Raw genomic sequence first — 21,477 nt, 5'->3', positions numbered from 1 at the left:
ATTTGATGCCCATCTTACAGATGAAGAAGCTGAGGCTTACAGTGTGTGTTGGAGGGATCACTTGTCAGGGTCATGGAGAAAGCCTACAAACAGATATCTCTGTGCCACATGTGGCTGAGGGGATGGCAGCTGGTCCAGATGCCTGGTTTCCAAAATGGGCTGAGTACTCAGTGGCTCCTTTGAGGACTTCTGATGGGAAATGGGAAGCTGAAGGTGGGGGCTCTGGTCCTCATTCTGTCTTGATAGCCAAACAAACTAGTGTTTTATATTAGATCATATCTGACAGGCAGGATTTAGCTGCTAAACGGTTTGAAAACCACCAGCCTGTCAGATCACTCCACCCCTGAGATCCTAGAAATCCAAGTGTCCAGCATATAGCCCCATGAGCCACACAGCTGCCAGGGGGTTCAGGCAGAGGGACCTGGCCTCCGGTGGCCACCTGCCCAGCCTGCCCACCTGCACAAGCTGCATACGAAGCACTTCGGGTGGTAGGTGCGGCCCAGCGCAGAGATGACCTCGCCGGTGATGAAGTCCCTGCAGCTGTCACAGCGGGTGCCATAGAGCTGCTGGTAGTCCTGAGTGCAGATGTACTCCTGGTTCTTGAAGAAGAAGCCCGACTGGGCCAAGCCACAGCCACACACTGCGGGGGGGCAAGGAGAGAAACAGGGCAGGCTGAGTCCAGGGAAGGTCTGCAAGCAAGCAGGAGGTTCTCACTGGGGACAAGGCTGGTGTCTGACTTAGTCAGGAGTGGCCTGAAAATGGCGGCCATCAGACCTCATGAGGGCGAGTGCTCCTTAAAGTGTATCCTGAAGACCACTTGTATTGGAGTCACCCCCGGGCACCTTGGGATGCAGATGCCTGGGCCTGAATCAGACTCCCCCAGGGTTAGGACTCAGGTATTTGCATTTTAGCACACTCCCCAGCTGATTCTCATGAGACCACTGATGTTGGTCAATACAATCCTCTCAATACCTGGTTGAAAGTTTAGGGCCATGTGGCTCACAGAAGGCCCTACTGGTGGTATTATGAACCTGATAAGAATCATTCAGTTAAAATTTCCCTGGGCACTTTCTATGTGCATGATTCCATGCTGGGTAAATACAATTTAGGATGGCAATGGGATGGATGATTGGAAGTTTATAATCTGCTCACATCATAGAAATCAAGAGTTGGTCTGTTCCCAGGCAAGAATGATAAAACACGATCCCTGAACTGTGAAGAGCTAACAATATATGCCAAGAGATGACCTTATAGAACATACATCATGCGCAATAGGCCACGGGCTGGTGCAGGCAGCAAGTGCTGTGAGTGGGGAGGAAAGGGAGCAATGTCAGTAGCGGAGGGTTCAGGGAGGCTTCTCAGAGGAGGTGGCACTTAAGTTGGACTCTGAAGGCAGAATGAGCTAAAGAACACAAGCAGGAAGTTGCAAGGGATATTTGTGTGGAGGTGGGACTGGAATAGGGGTGGTGTTTTGAGGGAGTGGAGGGCAGTAATATAGAAAAATATTGACAGATCAGTTGGCCCTTAGGAGGGCCTAAGTCCAGCTTAAGAAGTTTAGGCTTTGGGATCCCTGGGTGGCGTAGCGGTTTGGCGCCTGCCTTTGGCCCAGGGCGCGATCCTGGAGACCCGGGATCGAATCCCACGTCGGGCTCCCGGTGCATGGAGCCTGCTTCTCCCTCTGCCTGTGTCTCTGCCTCTCTCTGTGACTATCATAAATAAATAAAAGTTAAAAAAAAAAAAAGAAGTTTAGGCTTTGTGGGATATTGAGAAGCCATGGACGGTTTTTCTCTCAGTTTTTTAAAAACCTCCAAAAATTATTTTGAAACTCTCCAACATATACAAAAGAAGAGAGAAGGTTACAATGATGTCCTACCAGCCAGTTGCAAAAATGACCAATTGCATTGATAGTGTTTGAATTGGCAGGCAACATGATGTCATAGGAATCATGAGATATCCTTGTGGACAATATGAAGATGTTGTAATAGAAGAGTAGGTGGATGTAATTATAGGTGCTTGAACAACTGAATCATGTGCGACTCTCTTCCCCCAAAGGACTTAGAAACGTGGGAAATGAGACTTCCCTCTGAGGGTTAAGTTACAAAATCAACACCTAATGGGAAGAGCAGAAAAGTTCCCTCCAAGAGGGTGAATGGCTCTCAGGGTCACCAGTACTGCTGACTGTATTGATCTGGCTAAACAAGGGTGGGCAGCCAAGACGGGGCTGGCCAGCAATCAAAGGAAGGCCACTGGGGAGCCCATTCCAACCCTATGACCAGCCTCCTGGTTCTGAGTCTGCATTCACGAAGTGACTGATCATTTCACTTTCTACATAGACCTTTGGGAGAGAAGCAATTGGTCATGGCAATGGAGAATTATAACTCTCGTTTACATTAATAAACGGGCACTCTGATTTTATACCTTGGTTTCCCAAGAACTTGGTTAGCATGAATCAGCTTTCTCAAGCATGATCAATGGTGAACAAACCAGTGAGATGGAATTCCAAGCCTGTAATTGTGGAGACCTGGCTTAGACTGGGTGATGCTACCCTACTAAATACTACCTCCTTTTCATAGGGAAAGTTGTATTGCAAAAGCAGCCAGGTTAAAGATAGAAGGGACTTCCAGGCTCATGGCAGAAATATTTCCCAAATGTCTGTTCACCCTGCTGGCCAGAGGCAGCCTTATAGGGCCAGGATGAGTGAGGAGGAGGGCAGCCTCAGATGTCACAGCATTAGGGGGATAGTGCAAGCCAGTGGGAGATATAGTAGTCTGGGAGGCGGGCCACCTGGGGTCTGGATTTGTCACTGTCACTAACTCTCTGGGTGACAATGAACTTGGTGTCTGTTTACATGTATGTAAAATGAAGAAGGTGGATTAAAAAGTGACGTGAGCTTTTCTTCTGACACTGTGAGTCTGACATCATGAGTCTAGGAGAAGCAGAGCTTCTTTTGGGACTGATCAGGTGCCTAAACACTCTAAACTCAGTACGAGGTTGGGCTGGCCGCCCCTGGAGATCACCCTGCCTGCAGAGAGGCAGGGCATATTGGTGGAGGTATTGGTGGTGGTTGATGGGGGAGGGTTCATCTTCTACCAGGGTTCACGAAAAGTCATCACGTCAAACAATGCCTCAAGAGCCAGCAAGGCCAGAGTACAGGCAGTCCTGGGCTGTGCAGGTGGCAGATCAATTGACTTCATGGCTGTGGAATTAGTTAGGTCATGGCCTACGACCTCATTGGAGACAGCTCCTGTTTTTTTCCTTCTTCTCTCTCCTTTGTTTCCCTTTCCAACTCCACCCCCAAAGCCACCTATCCCAGTGGACAAAACCAGGAGGCCATAAGAAAACTTGGAACAATTGGTTCCTCCATTCCTCCCACCAAGGAGCTGAAGGAGGAAGTTTTTGGTAGAAAGGATGTAAAGGTTGATAAGAATCACAGGGGGGTTCCTGGAAATACAGTGGGGAACACAGGGATAGAAGGCAAGTTGGACAGCATGACAGATGTATTTGAGGCTGAGCAGAGCCCGGCATTCAAACAACAGAAAAGGCCTTGGAGAGGGTCTACGGTATGGAATTGATGTGGAATTAACATACCCAGGACAGGCATTATTCTGTGAATTAAAAAAAAAAAAAAGGATCTATTGATGAAAAAAAAAAAAGCAGATCATTTGGTTTGACAGTGGGACAGGATATGAAGCATTAGAACTGCTTTGAGAAAATCAGGAATGAATGTTCACTGTTAATATGATGTCCAGAAGGAGATCTTGCACATAGTCTGTGTTTCAGGGGAAAAACGGACTATTCTCTGGGTCACTGGACCTTTGTCCATGTTTCTATTCCACCACTCAGATGCTGGAAAAGGCTTTGAAAAAGTTACCCCACCTCTCCTGAGCTCAGCTACCTCATCTGTGAAATGAAGGGGCTATGTGGTAACTGAGAACATACCCAGATCTGTGAGTCCATGAGTCTATCATATATATATGATCCTGTTGATTTTCAACTTTTCCAATGAGATGGAGTTTTACAGAATTTCAAAACTAAAGGGTTAGTTAGAAGGGCCCCTGAGCGTGATCTATTTAACATTTAAACATTAAAATTATGAAATATAGTAGACATACAGAAAATGTAGTAAATATACACATACAGTTTAAAGAAGAAGAATAAAATACACTCCCAGGTATCCACTCCCAAGTTTATGAACTAGAACATCCCCAATGTCTGGGAAGCTGTTTGCATCTCCCCAAAGCATCCCCTCCCCACGCTGGCCCTAAATGTGTGTTTGTCATTCTCTTGCTTTTCTTTCCACTTTGACCACCTCTGATGTATCCACAAGTAATGCATTGTTCAGTTTTGCCTTTTTTGAACTTTATGTTGATGGAACCCCACTGGACTTATTCTTCTGTGCTTGTTTCATACTCTCGGGATTATGTTTTTGAGATTTGTCCATATCGATGTATGTAACCGTATTTTTCATTTTTACTGCTGTGCTGTGTCCCATTGTTTGTATCACAATCGATCTACTCCAGTGTTGAAGGACATTTGAGAAGCTTGCAGTTTTTTTCTTTTATGGAAATGCTGCTTTGAACATTCTCATATCTGTGAGGTGAAGCCTTGCTGTTTTCCAAAGAGTTTTTCCCATTTACATTTGCACCAGCAGTTTCCACTGACCTATGTCATCACTGAAGGCTGATAATATATGTAGTCAACATGGTAAGCTACCAAACATCATCTTATTGTGATTTTATTTAATTAACTTAATTTTTTAAAAAACACTATTTTCTTGCTTTTTAGAGAGCAGGGTGGGAAGGGTGGGGTAGGGACAAAGAGGAAGGGAGAGAAAGAATCTTAAGCAGGCTCCACGTCCAGTGCAAACCCAACTTGGGGCTTCATCTCACTACCCCAAGACCATGACCTGAGCCAAAATCAAGAGTGAGATGTTCAACCAACTAAGTCACGCAGGTGCCTCATCTTATTGTGATTTTAATTTTCAGTTACCTGATTATTAATGAAATTGAGAATCTTTTTATATGCTTATGGGCCATTTATGTTTTCAAGGTCCATCCACGTGAGCATATGGCTCCATAATATTCCACCACACTTTATTTATCTGTTTATTGCTTGATGGATATTTGAATTGTTTCCAATGTTTAACTTTATAAATAGAGCATTCATACATAAGTTTTTGTGTGGGCATATGTTTTTGCTTCTCTTAAGCATGCATCTAATGAATTTGAAATTGTTAGGTCATATGGTAACTCTACATTGAACTCCTAGAGGAACTGCAAGCCTGTTTTCCACAGCAGCTATGCGTTTCGCATTCCCACCAGCAATGGATGAGGGTTCCTTCTGTTTTCTCCACACTCTTGCCAATGCTTGTATTCTCTGTCTTTTTGAATATGGCTGATTTCGTGGGTGTGATGTGTGTCTCCTTGTGGTCTGATGTGCATTCTCAGATGGCTAATGATATTGAGCATTTTTCCATGTGTTTATCTGACATTTGTAGAACTTCTTTGGAGAAACCTCTATTCAGATCCTTTGCCCATTTTGAAATTGGATTATTTGTCTTTTTCTTAGTAAGTTGTAAGAATCCCTTATATAGTTTAGATACGAGTTCTTTACTAGACGTACGATTCGCAAATTTCCTCTACCATTCAGTGGGGTTGACATTTTACGTTCTTGATGGTATATTTTGAAGCACAGAGAAGTGTTTAATTTGGATGACATCTAATTCATCTATTTTTCTTCTTCTTTTTAAAAGATTTTATTTATTTGAGACAGAGAGAGAAAGAGAAAGAGAAAGAGAGAGTGTGTGAGAGAGAGAGAGCTCAAGCATAAGCAGGAGGGAGGGGCAGAGAAGAGGTAGAAGGAGACTGCCCACTGAACAGAGAGCCCAACGTGGGGCTCCATCCCAGGACCCTGAGATCATGACCTGAGCCTACAGAGCCATCCAGGTGCCCCCATCTATTTTCCTTCTGTTGTTTGTGCTTTGGGTGTCATAGCTAAGAAGTCTTTGCCTAACTCAAGGTCACAAAGACTTACTCATATTTTCTCCTGAAAGTTTCATAGTTTTAGTTCTTACATGTAGGTTTTTGACTTATTTTGAGCTCATTTTTGTGTAAGGCGTGAGGAAGGAGTCTGACTTCATTTTTTTTTTTTTTTGCACATGTATATCCAGTTTTCTTAGCACCATTTGTTGAAGATTCTTCTTTCCCTAGAATGATCTTGGTAGCCTTGTTGAAAATCTATTGACTATAAACCTAAGGATTTATTTCTGTTCTCTCAAGTCTATTGATCTATATGTCTATCAATGTGCTAGTACCACATTGTCTCATTTATTGTGGCTTTGTAATAAGTTTGGGAAATGGGAAGTTTGAGTCCTGCAGCTTTTTTCTTCTTTTTTCAGGATTGCTTTGGCTTTTCTACCTCCCCTGCAATTCCATATTAATTTCACAATCAGCTTGTCAATTTCTTCAAGGAAGCCAGCTGGGATTTTTATGGGTATTGCATTTGCTATCACCTGAAGAGTGTCCTTCCCCAAATTTATATTCTGAAGTCCTAACCCCCAGTGTGATGGTATCTGGATAGGGGGTCTTGAAGAGATAATTAAGGTTTAGATGAAGTTATAAGGGTGAGACCCTTATTATGAGATTAGTATCCTTTTTAGAAGAGATACAAGCAAGCTTGCCATCTCTCTCTCTCTCTTTCACTTTCTCCCTGGCATGTGAGAACACAGTAACAAGCTTGCTGTCTGCAAGCCAAGAAGGGAGCTCTTATTAGAACCTGACCATACTGACACCTTGATCTTGGACTTCCAGACTCTGAAACTATGACAATACAAATTTCTGTTGTTTAAGCCACTCAGTCTACAGTATTTTATTGTGGAAGCTAAGCTGAGTAAGATAGCATCAAACCTGTGGATCAGTCTGAAGAATGCTTCCATCTTTACAATATTAATACTTCTGATCCATGAACATGAGATTTCCTTTCATTTATTTAGCTCTTCTTTTGTATTTTGTAATTTTCAGAGTATAAATTTTACACTTTTGTTAAATTTATTTCTGTGTTGGGGCACCTGGGTGGCTCAGTGGTTGAGTATCTCCCTTTGGTTCAGGGCATGATCCCAGGGTCCTGGGATCAAGTCTTGCATCAGGCTCCTCGTAGGGAGCCTGCTTCTCCCTCAGCTTATGTCTCTGCTTCTCTCTGTGTGTCTCTCATGAATAAATAAATTTTAAAAGTCTTTTAAAAAAATGTATCCTTGTATATTTTATTTTTGATGCTATTGTAATGGAATTGTTTTCTTAATTTTATTTTCAGATTGTTCATTGCAAGTGTATAGAAATTCAATTAATTTTGGTATATTGGTCTTTTACCCTGAAACCCTGATGAACTTATTTGTTATTTCTAAGTTTTTTAGTGCATTCCTTATGATTTGCTATAGTAAGATCATGTCATGTGCATATAGAAATAAGCTTTTTCTTTTTCAATCTAGATGTCTTTTATTTCATTTTCATGCATAACCAACCCAATATGAACCTGCAGTACAATGCCGAGTGGAAGTAGTGAGAGCAAACATCTTTTTGTTACTTTTGATTTTACAGCAGGCAGGCAGTCTTTCACCATTAAGTACGATGTTAGCTATAGGTTCGTCTCTGTTCTTGAAAGATAATTTTACTGAACACATAATCCTAAATTTACTTTCAGTACATACAGGTGTTATTCCACTGGTCTCTGGCTTCCTTGTTGCTACTAACATATCAGTTGTCAGTCTATTTAGCATTCATAAGCAGATGGTCTATTTCTTCTCTCTGGCTGTTTTTAAGATTGTCTTTTGTCTTTGTGATCTGCAATTTCATTCTGATGATGTATATAGATGGATTTCTTTTATATTTTTTCTACTGGCATTTATTAAGTTTCTGGATCTAAGGATTTGTGTCTTTGAACAGTTCTAGAAAATTCACAGCTGTCATATCTCCAAATATTGTCTTCCCACTCGTGTATTCTATTACATATCTCTAGAACTCTGATTGAATATATGTCAAACCTTTCCAATATTTTCTCCACGTATAAACTTTTATTTTTACCACTTTTCTTATATTCCTGGGCCATATGCATATGCCTTTTTCTTGTCTAAATCCTACAGTTCATTAATTATCTCTTCAGGAACATCTAATCTGCTATATAATCCATACATTGACTTTTAAATTTCAAATATTATATATTTTTATTTCTAAAGTTTTGTTTCTTTTTTAAATCTACTGTGCTATTTGTTATAATGTGTTGTTTCTTGCTCATTTTTTATGGCTCTTCTTACCTATTTAAATGTATTATATGTAGTCATTTTATAATGTCAGAAAATACCAATTTTTTATGAAGTCTTTGAAGTTCTGATTCTTCTCTTCATTGTTTCTGTTGACTCTTTCTCCATTATGATTTGTGTGTTTTTGACTGTGAGTTAGACTGTGAGTTACTCATTTTGCTAATAACGTTACCTGTGCGAATTCTTTGAAGAGTAATGCTGAGTAAAGCTGAGTTCTTCCAAAGAGGAATATTACTTGTTTCTGCCGTTTGCCAAATGTGGGATGAGTTTCTTTTAAATTCTCTTTCACTTTTTAAAAATTTATGCCAAATATATTCAAAAATATAGAATATGAATCCATGTAAAGGGTGGATTATAGGTAGACATTTTGATACAAGTATTATTTTCCTCTACCCAGTGCCAAAGTTACCCAACTTACAAACAAGTTTCATTGCTCTCTCCTCCAGTTTATTTCTCATCCATTGATACACTGAAAGATTTTAGTAGGGCAAAATCTCAGCTTTACTCAGAGGTCTTCTATTAGATTCTTACTTAGATCAGGCTCTAGCCTCTACTTCCTATGTCTCCATGATCTATACAAGGCAAAATTTCAAGGTCTCCAAGGCTTGGAATAAATCATCAGAATTAAATCTGGCACTGGTAGTCACACAAGGATTTCTGCTTTTATTTTTGCTTTTCACCTCTGCAGATACTTTCATTTCATGTCAGCCCAGTAGTGTATGGTAAAAGAATTGTAAGAAAAATTCACAGAGATATTAACTGTTTCAAATCAGGCTATTTAGGCTAACTAGTCCCTATGACTGGCTCCTCTTGGAAACAAAAATTCTCTCATTTGTTTCACTTCTAAGCAAATCGACATTGAAAAGAGTCAGAAAATTTAAATCTATCTTTTCCCTTTAAAATCTCTATGAAAACATATTCTACAACCTCCCTGTGGTTGTCAAAATAACCAATTTTTCCTTCTCTGCTTTCACACCCTTGAAATCTGCAAATCCTCCCACCAAAGGCAAAGTTTATTTCTCCATGATCTTGAATCTGGGTCAGCCACTTGACTTGTTTTGGCCAATGGGACATTGGTGAGTATGACATAAGCTGAGGCTTGCTTTTTGAAGCTTTTTCTCTTGCTGTACTTGGAACTCTGAGACCTCCATGCAAATGAATCCAAGCCAGGCTGCTAGAGGATGAGAAGCCATATGCAGGCACTCAGCTCAACAGCCTGCCAACCATTGCCAGCTGACCCACCAATATCATCATGATGAGGTGAAAGGAGACAAGGAGAGCCCGCCGTACTGGTAGAACTGCCAACCCAGAGGATCATGAGCTAAATAAAAAATTATTTTAAAGTATTACATTTTTGTGTAAACAAAGGGTAATTAATGTACTTTCTTAAGAACACAATTGCACAGATCTAGCTCAAACCTTCTTAGAACAATTTTATTGCTTTTACCCTTTGCCCTGCCTCAATATCTAGGGATGGAAAAATGGTCACTCGCCAAGACACTTTTGCAGGTCAGCTTACACTAAAGGGGTTTGCCAATTCTCAATATAGAAATTAAATCACATCAATTAAAAGATATCCCATATATGCTTCCATTAAAAAATTTAGGGAATATAAAAAAATTTAGGGAATATGAATATGTAATTTATTTGCTCAGTGTAGAGTCTAGTGAGATCCTGAGGAAGAAATCTAGAATTTTTATCAATGGCAGGGAAAGTCAGTCTTAGACATATTAGACTGAGGTTGGAAGCAGTTACTAAAATGAAAAGATCTGAGGTTTCAATTGACCTTAAATTCAACATACGTCAATCCTGTGAAGTGACTCCTCAGGAGGTCAATTCAACATCAATCATATGAACAGAAATGGTGCCTTTGCTGTATTTTGCAGACCTTGAGAACTGTGGTCTGTTCTGGGCACTATGCTTTAAGGATGATAGCGACAAACCAGAATGGATCAAGGTAGAAGACTCTAAGATGATACAAGTTGGAATCATTTCAGATGAGGCCCAAGGTAAGGACGCAATGTAATCATTTGGGGAGATCTGCAAGTATGTGGATGGCAGCCATGGGGTAAAGGAAACATGAAGTATTCATCAAACTTCATGAGAACAAATCTAGAACCAATAGGTGGAGGGTACTGGTTTGTGGTCAAACAATCCAACCTCAGAATGGCTGCACTGTGGAACAGAAAGCCTGGGCCAGGAGTTCAAGAAATGGCCACTGGAGAGGCATCCACTCCTGGGGAAGACAGTGTTGCCTGGCTTGGGCCAGAGGGCTCTCCAGGCTCTCAGCTGAGGGCCTTTTTCTTCCTGCTGCTAGTTATCCTGCTTCTTTAGGAACTTGTAGTTTTTAAGAGGTCAGAGGTAACCCAACATCCGTCTGTTTCCAAATTACAGTCCTTAGTGAAGTCATAATGTACCTTCTCCCTTATTAAGCTTAACCTTTGATGACTGCCACACTGCCATAGAATAGGTGTGCTCAGAGCTGTGCTGAATTTTAGCCAGGACAGCTTGCTCTTTCATTCACTCTCAAGTTGATTTAGAGGCACAAGATAGGAGTCTTTCTAGATGTGTAAGTTAAGCTTGCGGGATTGCTTTTTTTCCTTCTGAGTCAGCACTACCACTCTGAGGTCACCAGGTTCCCTCTCTCCCCCCAAGTCCTGACTCTTCCCTCCCTCTTCACTTCATACTGCCTAAGGGAGAGTTCTCATAACAGGTTCAAGGACAGTTTCTTTAGGCCTGTAGAGGTATCTCAACTGCCTGTGATTTTTTTTTTGCCTACCCCTGTGGCACATCCTGGGGGTGAAACCAGGGCCTGCAATCTGATAAAGGAGTTGGGAGTCCAGGCCTCCTACCTTGACAGGTGAAGCATCTGATGTGGAAGTGGTTGTTGTGGACACGAACCACTTCCCCTTTGCAGGTGTCTCCACATCGGTAGCACTGGATGACATTGGAGCTGCCTCGGGGATTGTAAGGATTCTGCTGATAAGGAACTGTAGAAAGAAACAAAGAGATCACCATCCAGAAGGACTTTCTTCTTTACAAACTCTGCTATAAGAGATTATCATAATCCTAAATGGGAGAAAAAGCAGAAAGGGTGGAGGTAGTTAGCCAAGTACCTTCAACGCATCACCAGGCCACATATGCCAAGTAAGGCATCATTGAGATGTGAAATCATAAATCTCCTATGTGGGCAGAGACTTAGGAGTGATCATAACCTCTCGCTGCAAGAATAGAGGCCAAGTTCATGAAAGAAGAAAAGTAAAAAAAAAATGAAGTAGAGTATTTCAAGGTAAATGATCCAGAAATACCATTACTTGGGTGATTTCTGGATCAAAACCAGATCCCAAACTGCTAAATGAGCATTTGGTCCTTGCAGTTGACTGGGTCTCGAAGAAATGGGTGGCTGAACCTGCCTCCAAGTGGCCTTTGAGCAAAGCAAGTGACATCCCCTCTCTGAGCCTCTAGTTTTGACATCTATAAAATGAGGGTGGTCAATGGTAGCAGGCTTTGTATAACAGAGGCATAAATGGGAGGCATTCTAACTGGAAGGAGGGGGTGAGGGGACTCATCTTAAAGCTGCTTTTGAGTGGCACTTTCCATAACACTGAGAAAATGTTAATAGTATATAATTAAGAAAAAAGATCTGATAGGGATGCCTGGGTGGCTCAGTGGTCTGCCTTCAGCTCAGGGCATAATCCCAGGGTCCTGGGATGGAGTCCTGAATTGGGCTCCCCGTGGGGAGCCTGCTTCTCCTTCTGCCTATGTCTCTGCCTCTCTCTGTGTGTCTCTCATGAATAAATAAAATCTTTAAAAAAACCTGGTAGAGATTATGAAGGGGCTGAAGTCATTGGAGGCTGGGCATTTGACACTACTGTAGAGTTCCCTAGTCTATGGGTCTATTATTGTCTTGCTCAGATTTTCTCATGGCTACTTTTCTAGATCTCCTGTTCCTGACGTATACCTAGTTTGACCACTCTAAAATCTGGTCATCTGGAATTTAATAATAGTAGGCACCTGCTTAGAATAAGAAAATTCAGGGTTGGAAGGGGTATTGAGAGCTGTCTGGTCCCACCTCATTATGGTATAAGCTACTGAGGTAACTTTGCCAATCAGGAACCAAATCTTTCTTGTAGGAAGCCCCTAGGGGGATCAGGAGAGAACTCGTCAGTTCCTCAATTCCTCAAGTTAAAGCAACAGTCTAAAATCTTTCGCTTGTTAGGAGAAGGCTCACTCTTGTTCTGGCTATAAAGATGACCACCTGATTGGAGGGGAATTGATGTCTACCATTTAGACCTACAGGTTTACTGCCTAAATTTTGAATAAGCATATTATAAATTAATCTGGAGTCACATGAACCTTGGACTGCAAAGGAACTTAGAGATTACTTGATTCAGGGCTCCCTGACCTAGTGTGGCAGTTGTTAATGGCTGTTCACTGAAATTTGAATCTTTTATTCCAGGCACATGAAAGATGGCACATGGTGTCTTGCTTGGCAATGAAAGGTGAATGGAAAGTGCATGTGTCACTTTCAACTGGAAGTCCTATGAGCCAGTCTGTGATCTGCCATATTGCTTTTTCCATAGCCCACAATCAGTGATGCCCCAGATGGTGTGCCGGATGCATCAGCCTGGATCCTGGTTGAGTCATGGAGGGCAGCTCCAAGGCTAACCCGGGATGAACAGCTATTGTGAAAAAGGAGGAATTTTTGTTGTCATAGCCTTGTCACCACAGCATATTCTGATGCATACACCTGGGATCTAATTTCTAATGAAATATAAAATTTGGTGTTCTGAACATTATCCTACAGCTTTCTTCAGATTTTCCAAGATGGCCTCCATAACTGATCTCAGCTGCCTTTCTCCTTTTAAAGACAAGTAACAGGAAAGCAGGACTTTCAATCATCTTCCACTTACAGGTATCCTGAATCACCAGTGTGCTGTAGGGCAAAAAGCTGGTTACTTAGCCCTGAAAATGTTGCATCCGACAACTCTGAGGTGGGGGAATAATATCCTTCTCACAATCTTTCTCTCGAGGAGTTCATGCCTCTTACTCAACTTTTTCCTGTCTTAAATTTTAGACAAAATTTAAGTGAGTTAGCTAGTTAATGAAATCATTAATTAACTCACTAAATGGGTTAATACACATAAAGCATTTTGAAGTGTTCCACAAATGCTCACTGGTACCATGATCATCACACCTGCCCCATAGCTCAGAGCAATCCTTCCTCACCCCCAGAATGCCCATAAGCATTCATCCCGTCTCCTTTTCTTATTTCTCTGATTCATGCTTACCATCCCTAAAAATATTTCACTCTCCCCTCTCCTACCAGTTTGTGAGAAAAATGTAGATCCTGTTTATCTTGAGCAGTCTAGTGATCCACGATTGTTGAGAGAAGCAAAACTGTGAGTCTGAAAACCAAATAACAGCTAACAGGATAATCATCAGTGATGAGAGGTCTCTGAAGTATCCAAAAGTTCCTCCAGAATCACTGTACACATTCTCATCTCCCTCTTCTAATTTAACCCACTTTCTTCCTCAAGAACCAATTTCCAAGATCAGTAAGATTTTTTTCCTGATTTGATTTTCTGGGGAAATGGATTTGTGATCATGGTCTTTGGTCAAGACTCAGTCTTTGAACCACTCAGATAAAAAGGTATAAAATCCGAGTGAGGGGATAGATTGAGAAAATAGGTTTTCTGGGGGCAGAGTTAGTGATGGGCCCCCCAGCCCTAACTCCACTGCTTCCCTTAGGATGAGGGTGCTGCTTTGGTGCTGCTGACTGTGGCTGAAAACCCACAAATGTCTGATGTTTGTAAATAATCTTATAAATAGAAATGTAGGCATCCTTCGTGTGAGTTCCTCCAGATTGCTGATGTAAACTGTGATTATAAAAGGGCAGCAGTGTAACAAGATTTGAGCTTATAGAGGTGTGAAGACCTTTCCTTATCTAGATAGTGACAATAGAAACTCTAGGGGTCAAGGGGAGCTAGGCTGAGATATGCCGTATCTGCTCCTGCCCTAAAAGTCACCTCATTTCCAACAAGATTTTGTATCCTGGGGTAATTAAATCAACAACTTAATCAAACCTTATTCTCTGTGTGTAGGTGTGTATGGAAGGTGCTATTTCTTCCCACAATTTCTAACCACCACCTCCACCAAAACATTAAAATTTTATTGTTGATTTTCTGCTGGTTATTATTTCCACTAATTTTTTTTTAATCTCAGAAACTACTACAAACCAGTCACATGAATTATAACATTTTTCCTATGTGCAAATGACTCCTGAATTTCAAATTGACTTGTTCTTGAATTTTGAACTCCCTATCCTTGAGAGCAACATTTTAGAGCAGCCATGAGCCTCAAAGGACATTAGCTCTGCTGACTTGTGAAATAATCTATGAAGCTACCAAGTTTAGACACCTGGATCATGTGATATGGTTCTAAAATGTGTGTAGGGAATCCCTGGCTTCTGTTTAATGTTATTTGTCCAGTAAAGAGCACCTAGGAGAGACATTCCAAGTTCCTAGTCTGTAAGGAGGGCTGTCCAGGAGATTTCTGAGTATAGAAATGTTCTATATTTACACTGTCCAATATAATAATTACTAGCCATATGTGGCTGTTGGGCACTTGAAATATGACTAGTATGACTGAAATACTGAATTTTTAATTTTATTCCATTTTAATTAATATAAATTTGCATTTAAATAGCCACATATGGCTAGTGGTACCATCATTGGACGTTACAACTTTATAGATCCTCAAACAGAACACCAGACATTGAAAATGGGAGAACAAGAATTTAAGTCTGGTTGAATCCTATTTATATAAAAATAACATGTACAAATTAATTTAGAAATACCACCTCAGACTTAAATTATTCGTTTTCATCTTTTAAGAGTTTTACAGTTGTACGCAAAAGTTTGCAATAGGAACCATTACGCACACATTCACCCATCCTGAATTTGATACAGAAACAAAAGATTCTGAACATAAAATAAATACTAATTTTTTTAAATAACAATTTTTCAGGCACTGTGAGACTTAACAATCTCAATTTTTCCAAGGATAGAAGCAAAGAAATCAACTGGCAAGGGCTGTTAGTATTCTTTTTTAAGAACGAAAATCAGCTGGACAATGCATTTGGGATGAAAATTGAAGGGTCTGAAATATATGTGTAGCAGATCTTCAGGTCTGGGGGAAAATATAGCTTAATTCCATGACTAAATTTGCAAGTAAAGCTCTTCCCAAATGTGACAAAAATAATTTAAAAGTGTTGGAGCACAAAGGCAAAGCGGAAGGGGAGGAGTGGCTGGCCTCCTAGTAAGTTACAGGGAGCATGTGAGTCAAAGGAGCAAGAAATAAACTCAGCACCCAATTCCTCCACCCGGCTTTTTCTTCCTCTCTCGGGCTGGCTGTCATTCCTTGTCTCAGGTGTTTCTCGTAGACAAGGCTGGGGTATCCTGGCTTCCAGATCCCTCTCTGCTGTGACCCTGGCTTTACTGGACACATCCTCCCTCCGCAGTCACTGAGGAGATTGGACAAATGATTTATAACATTCCCTCCAATTAAAAGCTGGTTCTGGCTTGGGGTGTCCTTTTCAGTGCTTCTTCCTCCCTCCATACTCCCTTCTCTCCATGAACTGGTCTCGCTCTTAAAGTAGATGGTGAGGTTATGAGATTAGGGTCTTTTTAAAAAATTTTTATTTATTTATGATAGTCACACAGAGAGAGAGAGGGGCAGAGACACAGGCAGAGGGAGAAGCAGGCTCCAGGCACCGGGAGCCCGATGTGGGATTCGATCCCGGGTCTCCAGGATCGCACCCGGGGCCAAAGGCAGGTGCCAAACTGCTGCGCCACCCAGGGATCCTGATTAGGGTCTTTTAAAAAGCAGCTAATGGCATGCTTCCTCTCTCACAGACAACATGACCTAAGTTATGTTCTCCTGGATACTGATGGTGCTTGAACAATTTGTCCTTTCCTCTCCTGAGGGTTGCCTGACGGTGTAGGGAAAAAATGTCCCTCCCTTTTTAATAGAGTCATCTTTAAAATCGTCTTTAAAAGGTAGAAGCACCTATGCCATCCTGGGATATAAATTTAAAAAGAGCCACAAAACTGACTTGGAGACAGTACAACAAACTGTGAATAACTGGCTGGAAGTGTAATAACAACAGTGGAGCTTCTGGTTGAAGTCGAAACATCAAGCAGAGAATCAACTAGTTCACAAATGAGCTTGCAACCGCCCCAGGCCCTGGGAAACCGCGGGGTGCGGCAGCTGTCACACGTTGGCTCCTCACAGCTTCATTAGGACCCAAAGTACCCTGAGTGTGTTCACAGGTATTTTCTAAGTTTCGAGGAGGAGACTCGACAGTGGATCCAGTCATTTCATGGGGAGAAAGCAGTCTGCTTGAAACGTGAGGGTGGGGTCTGCGTAGAAGCATAGTTTATAACACCAGCCTTGGGTTTGGTTTTGGAGTTGAATCAGGGCCTGCAGCCCTGATCCTGTCTCCTGTGGTATGATGACAGTGACATGGGATCCCTGCGTGACGGGCACCAGGTGCAGAGAGGTTCAGGGTGTGGATGCTAGACTCAGGGGGGCTCAGTTTGCACTCTAGCTCTGTTGCCTGCCGGCTGTGTTACCTTGAACAAGTTAAGCGCATGACACCTGTCTCAGTTTGCTCATCTCTAGAATGGGAAGAACTCAGGTCATGTGTGAGTATTAAACTACTTAAATGATATAAAAGTGCTTAAGATACCAGGTGGACTTAATAAATAGAAGCAGTAGTTAATATCAGAAGGTCTCTGAAGTCATGCACCACCCCCTCCAATTCAATGTAGGAATTCTTTAGGATTGCCCCTGCCATGTGCACCCGAGTTTGGCTCAAACATCATCAAATCCATTTTGGGACCAGTCCAACTTGGGCAAAGGTTTTCTGGTTTTCCCTCCCTGCTGCCTGTCAGGAAGAGAAGCCTGTTCACCACCTCAAAGCCACCTCTTCTTTCTCCCCCCATCTCTGAGCTTTCCTGTATGGGTTTCTGTGGGCTGTGGAGGTGGGTGGCTGACACGCTTTTGATGTATCCTGCAGAGGAATGTGTAAATTAGGTGTTTCCTGTTGTGGGAAACAGAGGCTATGATCTACGTTTTCCTGGGGCGGTGTATTTTGGGCACATCTGCTGTTTCCAGGGGGACGTGTTGGCATTGACAGTTGTGTATGCATACTTAGAATAGGTGAGTGATTTGTTTTCTGAAAATCTGGTAGGGAGATCATGAGAGCTGCTTTTGGTAATGCCTAAGGGCCATGTATCTGTTATCTCATTGTGTCATTACATCGATGTTTATTGTGTGAATCCCAGGAACCAATCAGAGCTCCCTGAACTAGGAGGTTACCTACCTAATATATGAGATTGTGAACCTCATGAGGGCAGGGACCACGTGTGTTTCGTTTGCCACTGCACCTCAGTGCCAGGCACATTAAGTGCTCGATAAGTGCTTGATGGATAAATAAAAGAATGAATAAAATGAGTCTAATGGTTTCCTTTAGCAAATGAGAAGGCTGAGGCCCATGTCAGTATCTGAGGGTGTGTGTTTTAGGATAATGGGATGAAAGAGAGCTCAACCTGCAGCAGGCCCACAGGTCACAAAAAGGTGGGGGAGAGAGTTCACCAAAGAATATATTTCCATAGATCTGGAGTCATACTGATACTTAGCATTAGCCCAGGTGGGCTGGGGAGTCAGTCTAAGATGCAGAAGCATAAGGAGGGAACTCAGAATGAAGCCATGCATGAAGAAAGAACAGGGACAATGCATAAGGAACGGCCTGGAAGAATAAGAGACAGTTATTTGCAGAGTGGTTACTCTGCCCGGAACTGTGCTCAGCAATGTACATATGCCATCTCACTGAGTTCTGGTTATTCAGGAGGGGGAAATATTCTTATCCCTGTTTTATAGATAGGGAAAGTGAGGCCCAAAGAGCTGAGGTCACTCACCCACAGCCATAGCATTAGTAAATGGCAGAGGTAGGATCTGAACCTAGGCAGTTCTCACCAAGAAGCTCTACTGCCTGCCATGCAAAAGAGCCAAGAGTGGTTCCTTCTGGGGAGGGAGTGGGCTTGGGGGAGGCTACTGGGGGTATCTGATTATTCTCCCCACAGTAATCATCCATCCATTATCCAGCTGATTTAAAATACATTCATGTATTTCAAAGATTGAAGGATAACGTTTGCAGGGTCCAGACCAGGACACTGGGCACAGTAATCCAGCATCTGTGGCTGCGGATGAAGAGGCCATGCTGGCTGCCCCAGGGGCCAGGGGATGGCCACCTTGAGCTACTTCCCTGGCACAGGATGGACGGCCTGACAGGTGTGCGGGTTGGGCTCCCTGGAGAGGCAGGCTCCGCAGGTGCTGGCAGCTGTCGCAGTGCAGGAGCCCTCTGGGAATCCCCGGGTCCCTGCCCAGATGGCCCGGCCTGGCCACACTTTCCCATGTCAGCAGGGCAATAGCGTCAGTAACACAGTCTGTCACCCCCAATATGAGACTGTAAAACCTTCCCCCCAAGAGAAACTCTCCCACGGCTTCTCTCTGCCAGGCTCATCAGCGTGCTCCATGGTCATGGAGTGCAGCTGGCAACATGGCTTGTGCCACCTTCTTCAGAAATGTGCTGTCAGGACATGTGTCAGAACGGCACGCTCTTGGCCAGACAGACCGCTCTTGCCTGACAGCCAGCTGCCACGCTACAGCTACAGCAGACAGGCGCTGCCTGAACCCAGCTGGGCCCTTACATGGCGGGGCCCTGGATGAGGAGGCCCCACCTGCAGCCCACCGCTGGAATGCACCCCTCACTCCAGAGTGAGGGCACCTGCTAAAATGGGAACTGCAGATTTGTTATTGATTTGGTATATTCAGAAAGCTGGTCCAGGTACAATGTCAGAGAATTCACTTTCCATTTATTTTTATGTTAATCTTATGAGTGTAAATTAAAAAAAAGAAAAAGAAAAAGAAAAAAACCCATATATTTCTGATTGAATTCAATAAAATGCTTTGATTTAAAAAACAAAAAGGCTGCTCTTCTTTCTGATAGGTCAGTCTGGTTCCTATTTCAAGATAGGCAGAAACTAAGTTGCAGCCAGTCTGCACCCCCCATCCTGCTCTTCACTGGGGTTATGTTCGAGGGCACCACCCAGCGGGGCAGCATGATGGGCCTCTTTCTAAGGACTCAAATAGATCTGTGTTCTCATTTCTTGCCCTGAGATTTTCCTCCCCACCGCTGGGCCAGGGAATCTTCCATTTTTGTTAGCTGGGAGTAAAGGAGGCCTTTCTGCCCTCTCTAATTTACACGTTCTCTAGCATATTTAGCTTTGTGATGGATCCTTCCTGTTCTAAGGGCACAGACTTTGGAAATTCAAAAGCCAGGAAGTGACCTCTTGTCTCTGCCTTCTGCTGCCCATCCTGGCCCCGAGGCCTCCCTCCCTGAATAGAGGGAGAAGGAGCAAGAGGGGAGGCTGAGGGAAATACCAGTTAATATTTCAAGAATATCATCTTGCTGCACTTGGGCACTGGGTTTTAAGACTATGACCTGCAGAGCTGGAGGAGAATGGCTGAGGAATAGTTGAGACCTGTTGCAGAAGGGGAAATCTCTAGGATATCTTGCATTTTTCCCACTTGGGGGTGGCTCCTGTCATTCAACGTCAGGTCTCCTGTCACTGCCGGCGGTGTCCCTCACCATCTTTACCGAGCCCCCAGTCAGGGATGCTGAGAGGCTATAAGAAGAGCTAAGCAATAACACACATTGGGCAATTATGATGTGCCAGGCCCCTTGCTAAGGGCTTCACACTTAGCATCTCACTGAATTCTTGCAGCACCAGGAGATAAATACGATAGGATCTCTCTTTTATCTATTACCAACCTGAGGCACAGAGAAGGTTAATTAATTTGCCTGAAGTCACCCCACATGTAAAGGTTGGAGCTAGTGTTCAGACAAGCACTGGAGACCTAGAAGAGCCTTGACTTTCTCTCCCAGATGGCATTCCCACCCCGGCCTCCTTCTGCCCCATGTGTCCCGAGGGAAAGAAGGGGACCTGCCCGAGCATCCCCAGCAGGCAGTATGGGGGTGGCTTGCCCTGGGACCTGGAGGTACCCTTTCCAGTATCTCTACAGCTTATCTGAAAATATATTTGGGTTTCGTCTGAGGCCCTGGAAGCCACAATGGAAGTAGAGTAACTCCAGGAAGCCAGCAATTGTCTTTATGCTCTGAGTGACTCAGTCCCTTGGCCTCTGAGCCAGAGGTTTTAATACTTATACAATGTTTGCTTCCTGATGCTGGTTGGCCATCAGGCTCGGATATACTGTTGAGAAATGCAAGAAACATCAGCTTTCACTGGGGCTCCCCTCGACTTGTGGGTTTTCAGCATTAGAGCAGAAGGCATATAGTAAACATCTAGTCTAGAGGTTTCATTTTGCTTTGTTTAGTTTCGTTTCCTTTCTTTCTTTCTTTCCTTTTTTTTTTTTTTTTTAAGCTTCAAACCCTTCCTTGAAATGATGGAATGGCCTCTAGGCTGTAGTGATTCCATCACAAATTCTGCATGGAATGCAAACAAACACAGGGTAACCTGGTGGGCATTCAGGGACATCCCTTAGACCAGGGGGTGCCTGTATTGGATGGCGCTCCCAGATGTGCTTTGTTTGGGCAGCCTGGTGTTTGTTTCTAAATCCTCCCAGATCACCATGGTTCCTACCTCTTCCTTTTTGCCTCACTCTTGGCCAGCTTCTCTCCTGCACTGCCAGGTACTAGAAGGCACAGCTCCTGTGGTTCTTGCCTGGGGCTCATAGAGCTTCTGTGGTTGACCAGCGGGAGGGCCTGACATGCCACCTACTTGTGACTCCCTCTCTCTCCAAGCTGGCCTCTAGGGCCCCTTCTGCTCCATCTCATCCACACTCACACCTTTACAGACACAGCCCTGAGGCTCAGAGAGGGGAGGATCCTCACCATGCTGACCACACCAGGCGAACAGGGAAATGCTCTTGCTTCAGATCAGGACAGTTTGCCTGAGAGGAGGCCAAAATGAGGTGCAAGTGACATAAGCCAGGGAATTCTCCAAGCTGTCCCAAGCAGCCTCAGTGCTCAGAGGGCAGATTATTCCATAATAGCTCCCCCCAACCCCAGACCTGAGCCA

The 21,477-nt window shown here is 43.2% G+C and overlaps 1 protein-coding gene across 4 annotated transcripts in view; it reads right to left on the bottom strand.

The window, feature by feature from the left end:
* ABLIM3 (actin binding LIM protein family member 3) overlaps positions 1 to 21,477 on the bottom strand; it is a 111,206-nt gene that overhangs the window by 62,738 nt on the left and 26,991 nt on the right. For all 4 annotated transcript variants that reach the window (XM_041747682.1, XM_041747679.1, XM_041747680.1 and 1 more), the window contains exons 3-4: positions 11,164 to 11,301; positions 457 to 640 (exon numbers count right to left, since the gene is read on the bottom strand). In XM_041747682.1, the coding sequence (XP_041603616.1) occupies positions 457 to 640; positions 11,164 to 11,301 (322 nt within the window). The remainder of the gene's footprint in view (positions 1 to 456; positions 641 to 11,163; positions 11,302 to 21,477) is intronic.

Source organism: Vulpes lagopus, chromosome 3 (assembly GCF_018345385.1).
Source record: "Vulpes lagopus strain Blue_001 chromosome 3, ASM1834538v1, whole genome shotgun sequence".
NCBI classification, from domain to species: Eukaryota; Metazoa; Chordata; class Mammalia; order Carnivora; family Canidae; genus Vulpes; species Vulpes lagopus.
The sequence above is the reverse complement of the archived record's forward strand: the minus strand, read 5'-3'. Positions and strand labels throughout refer to the sequence as shown.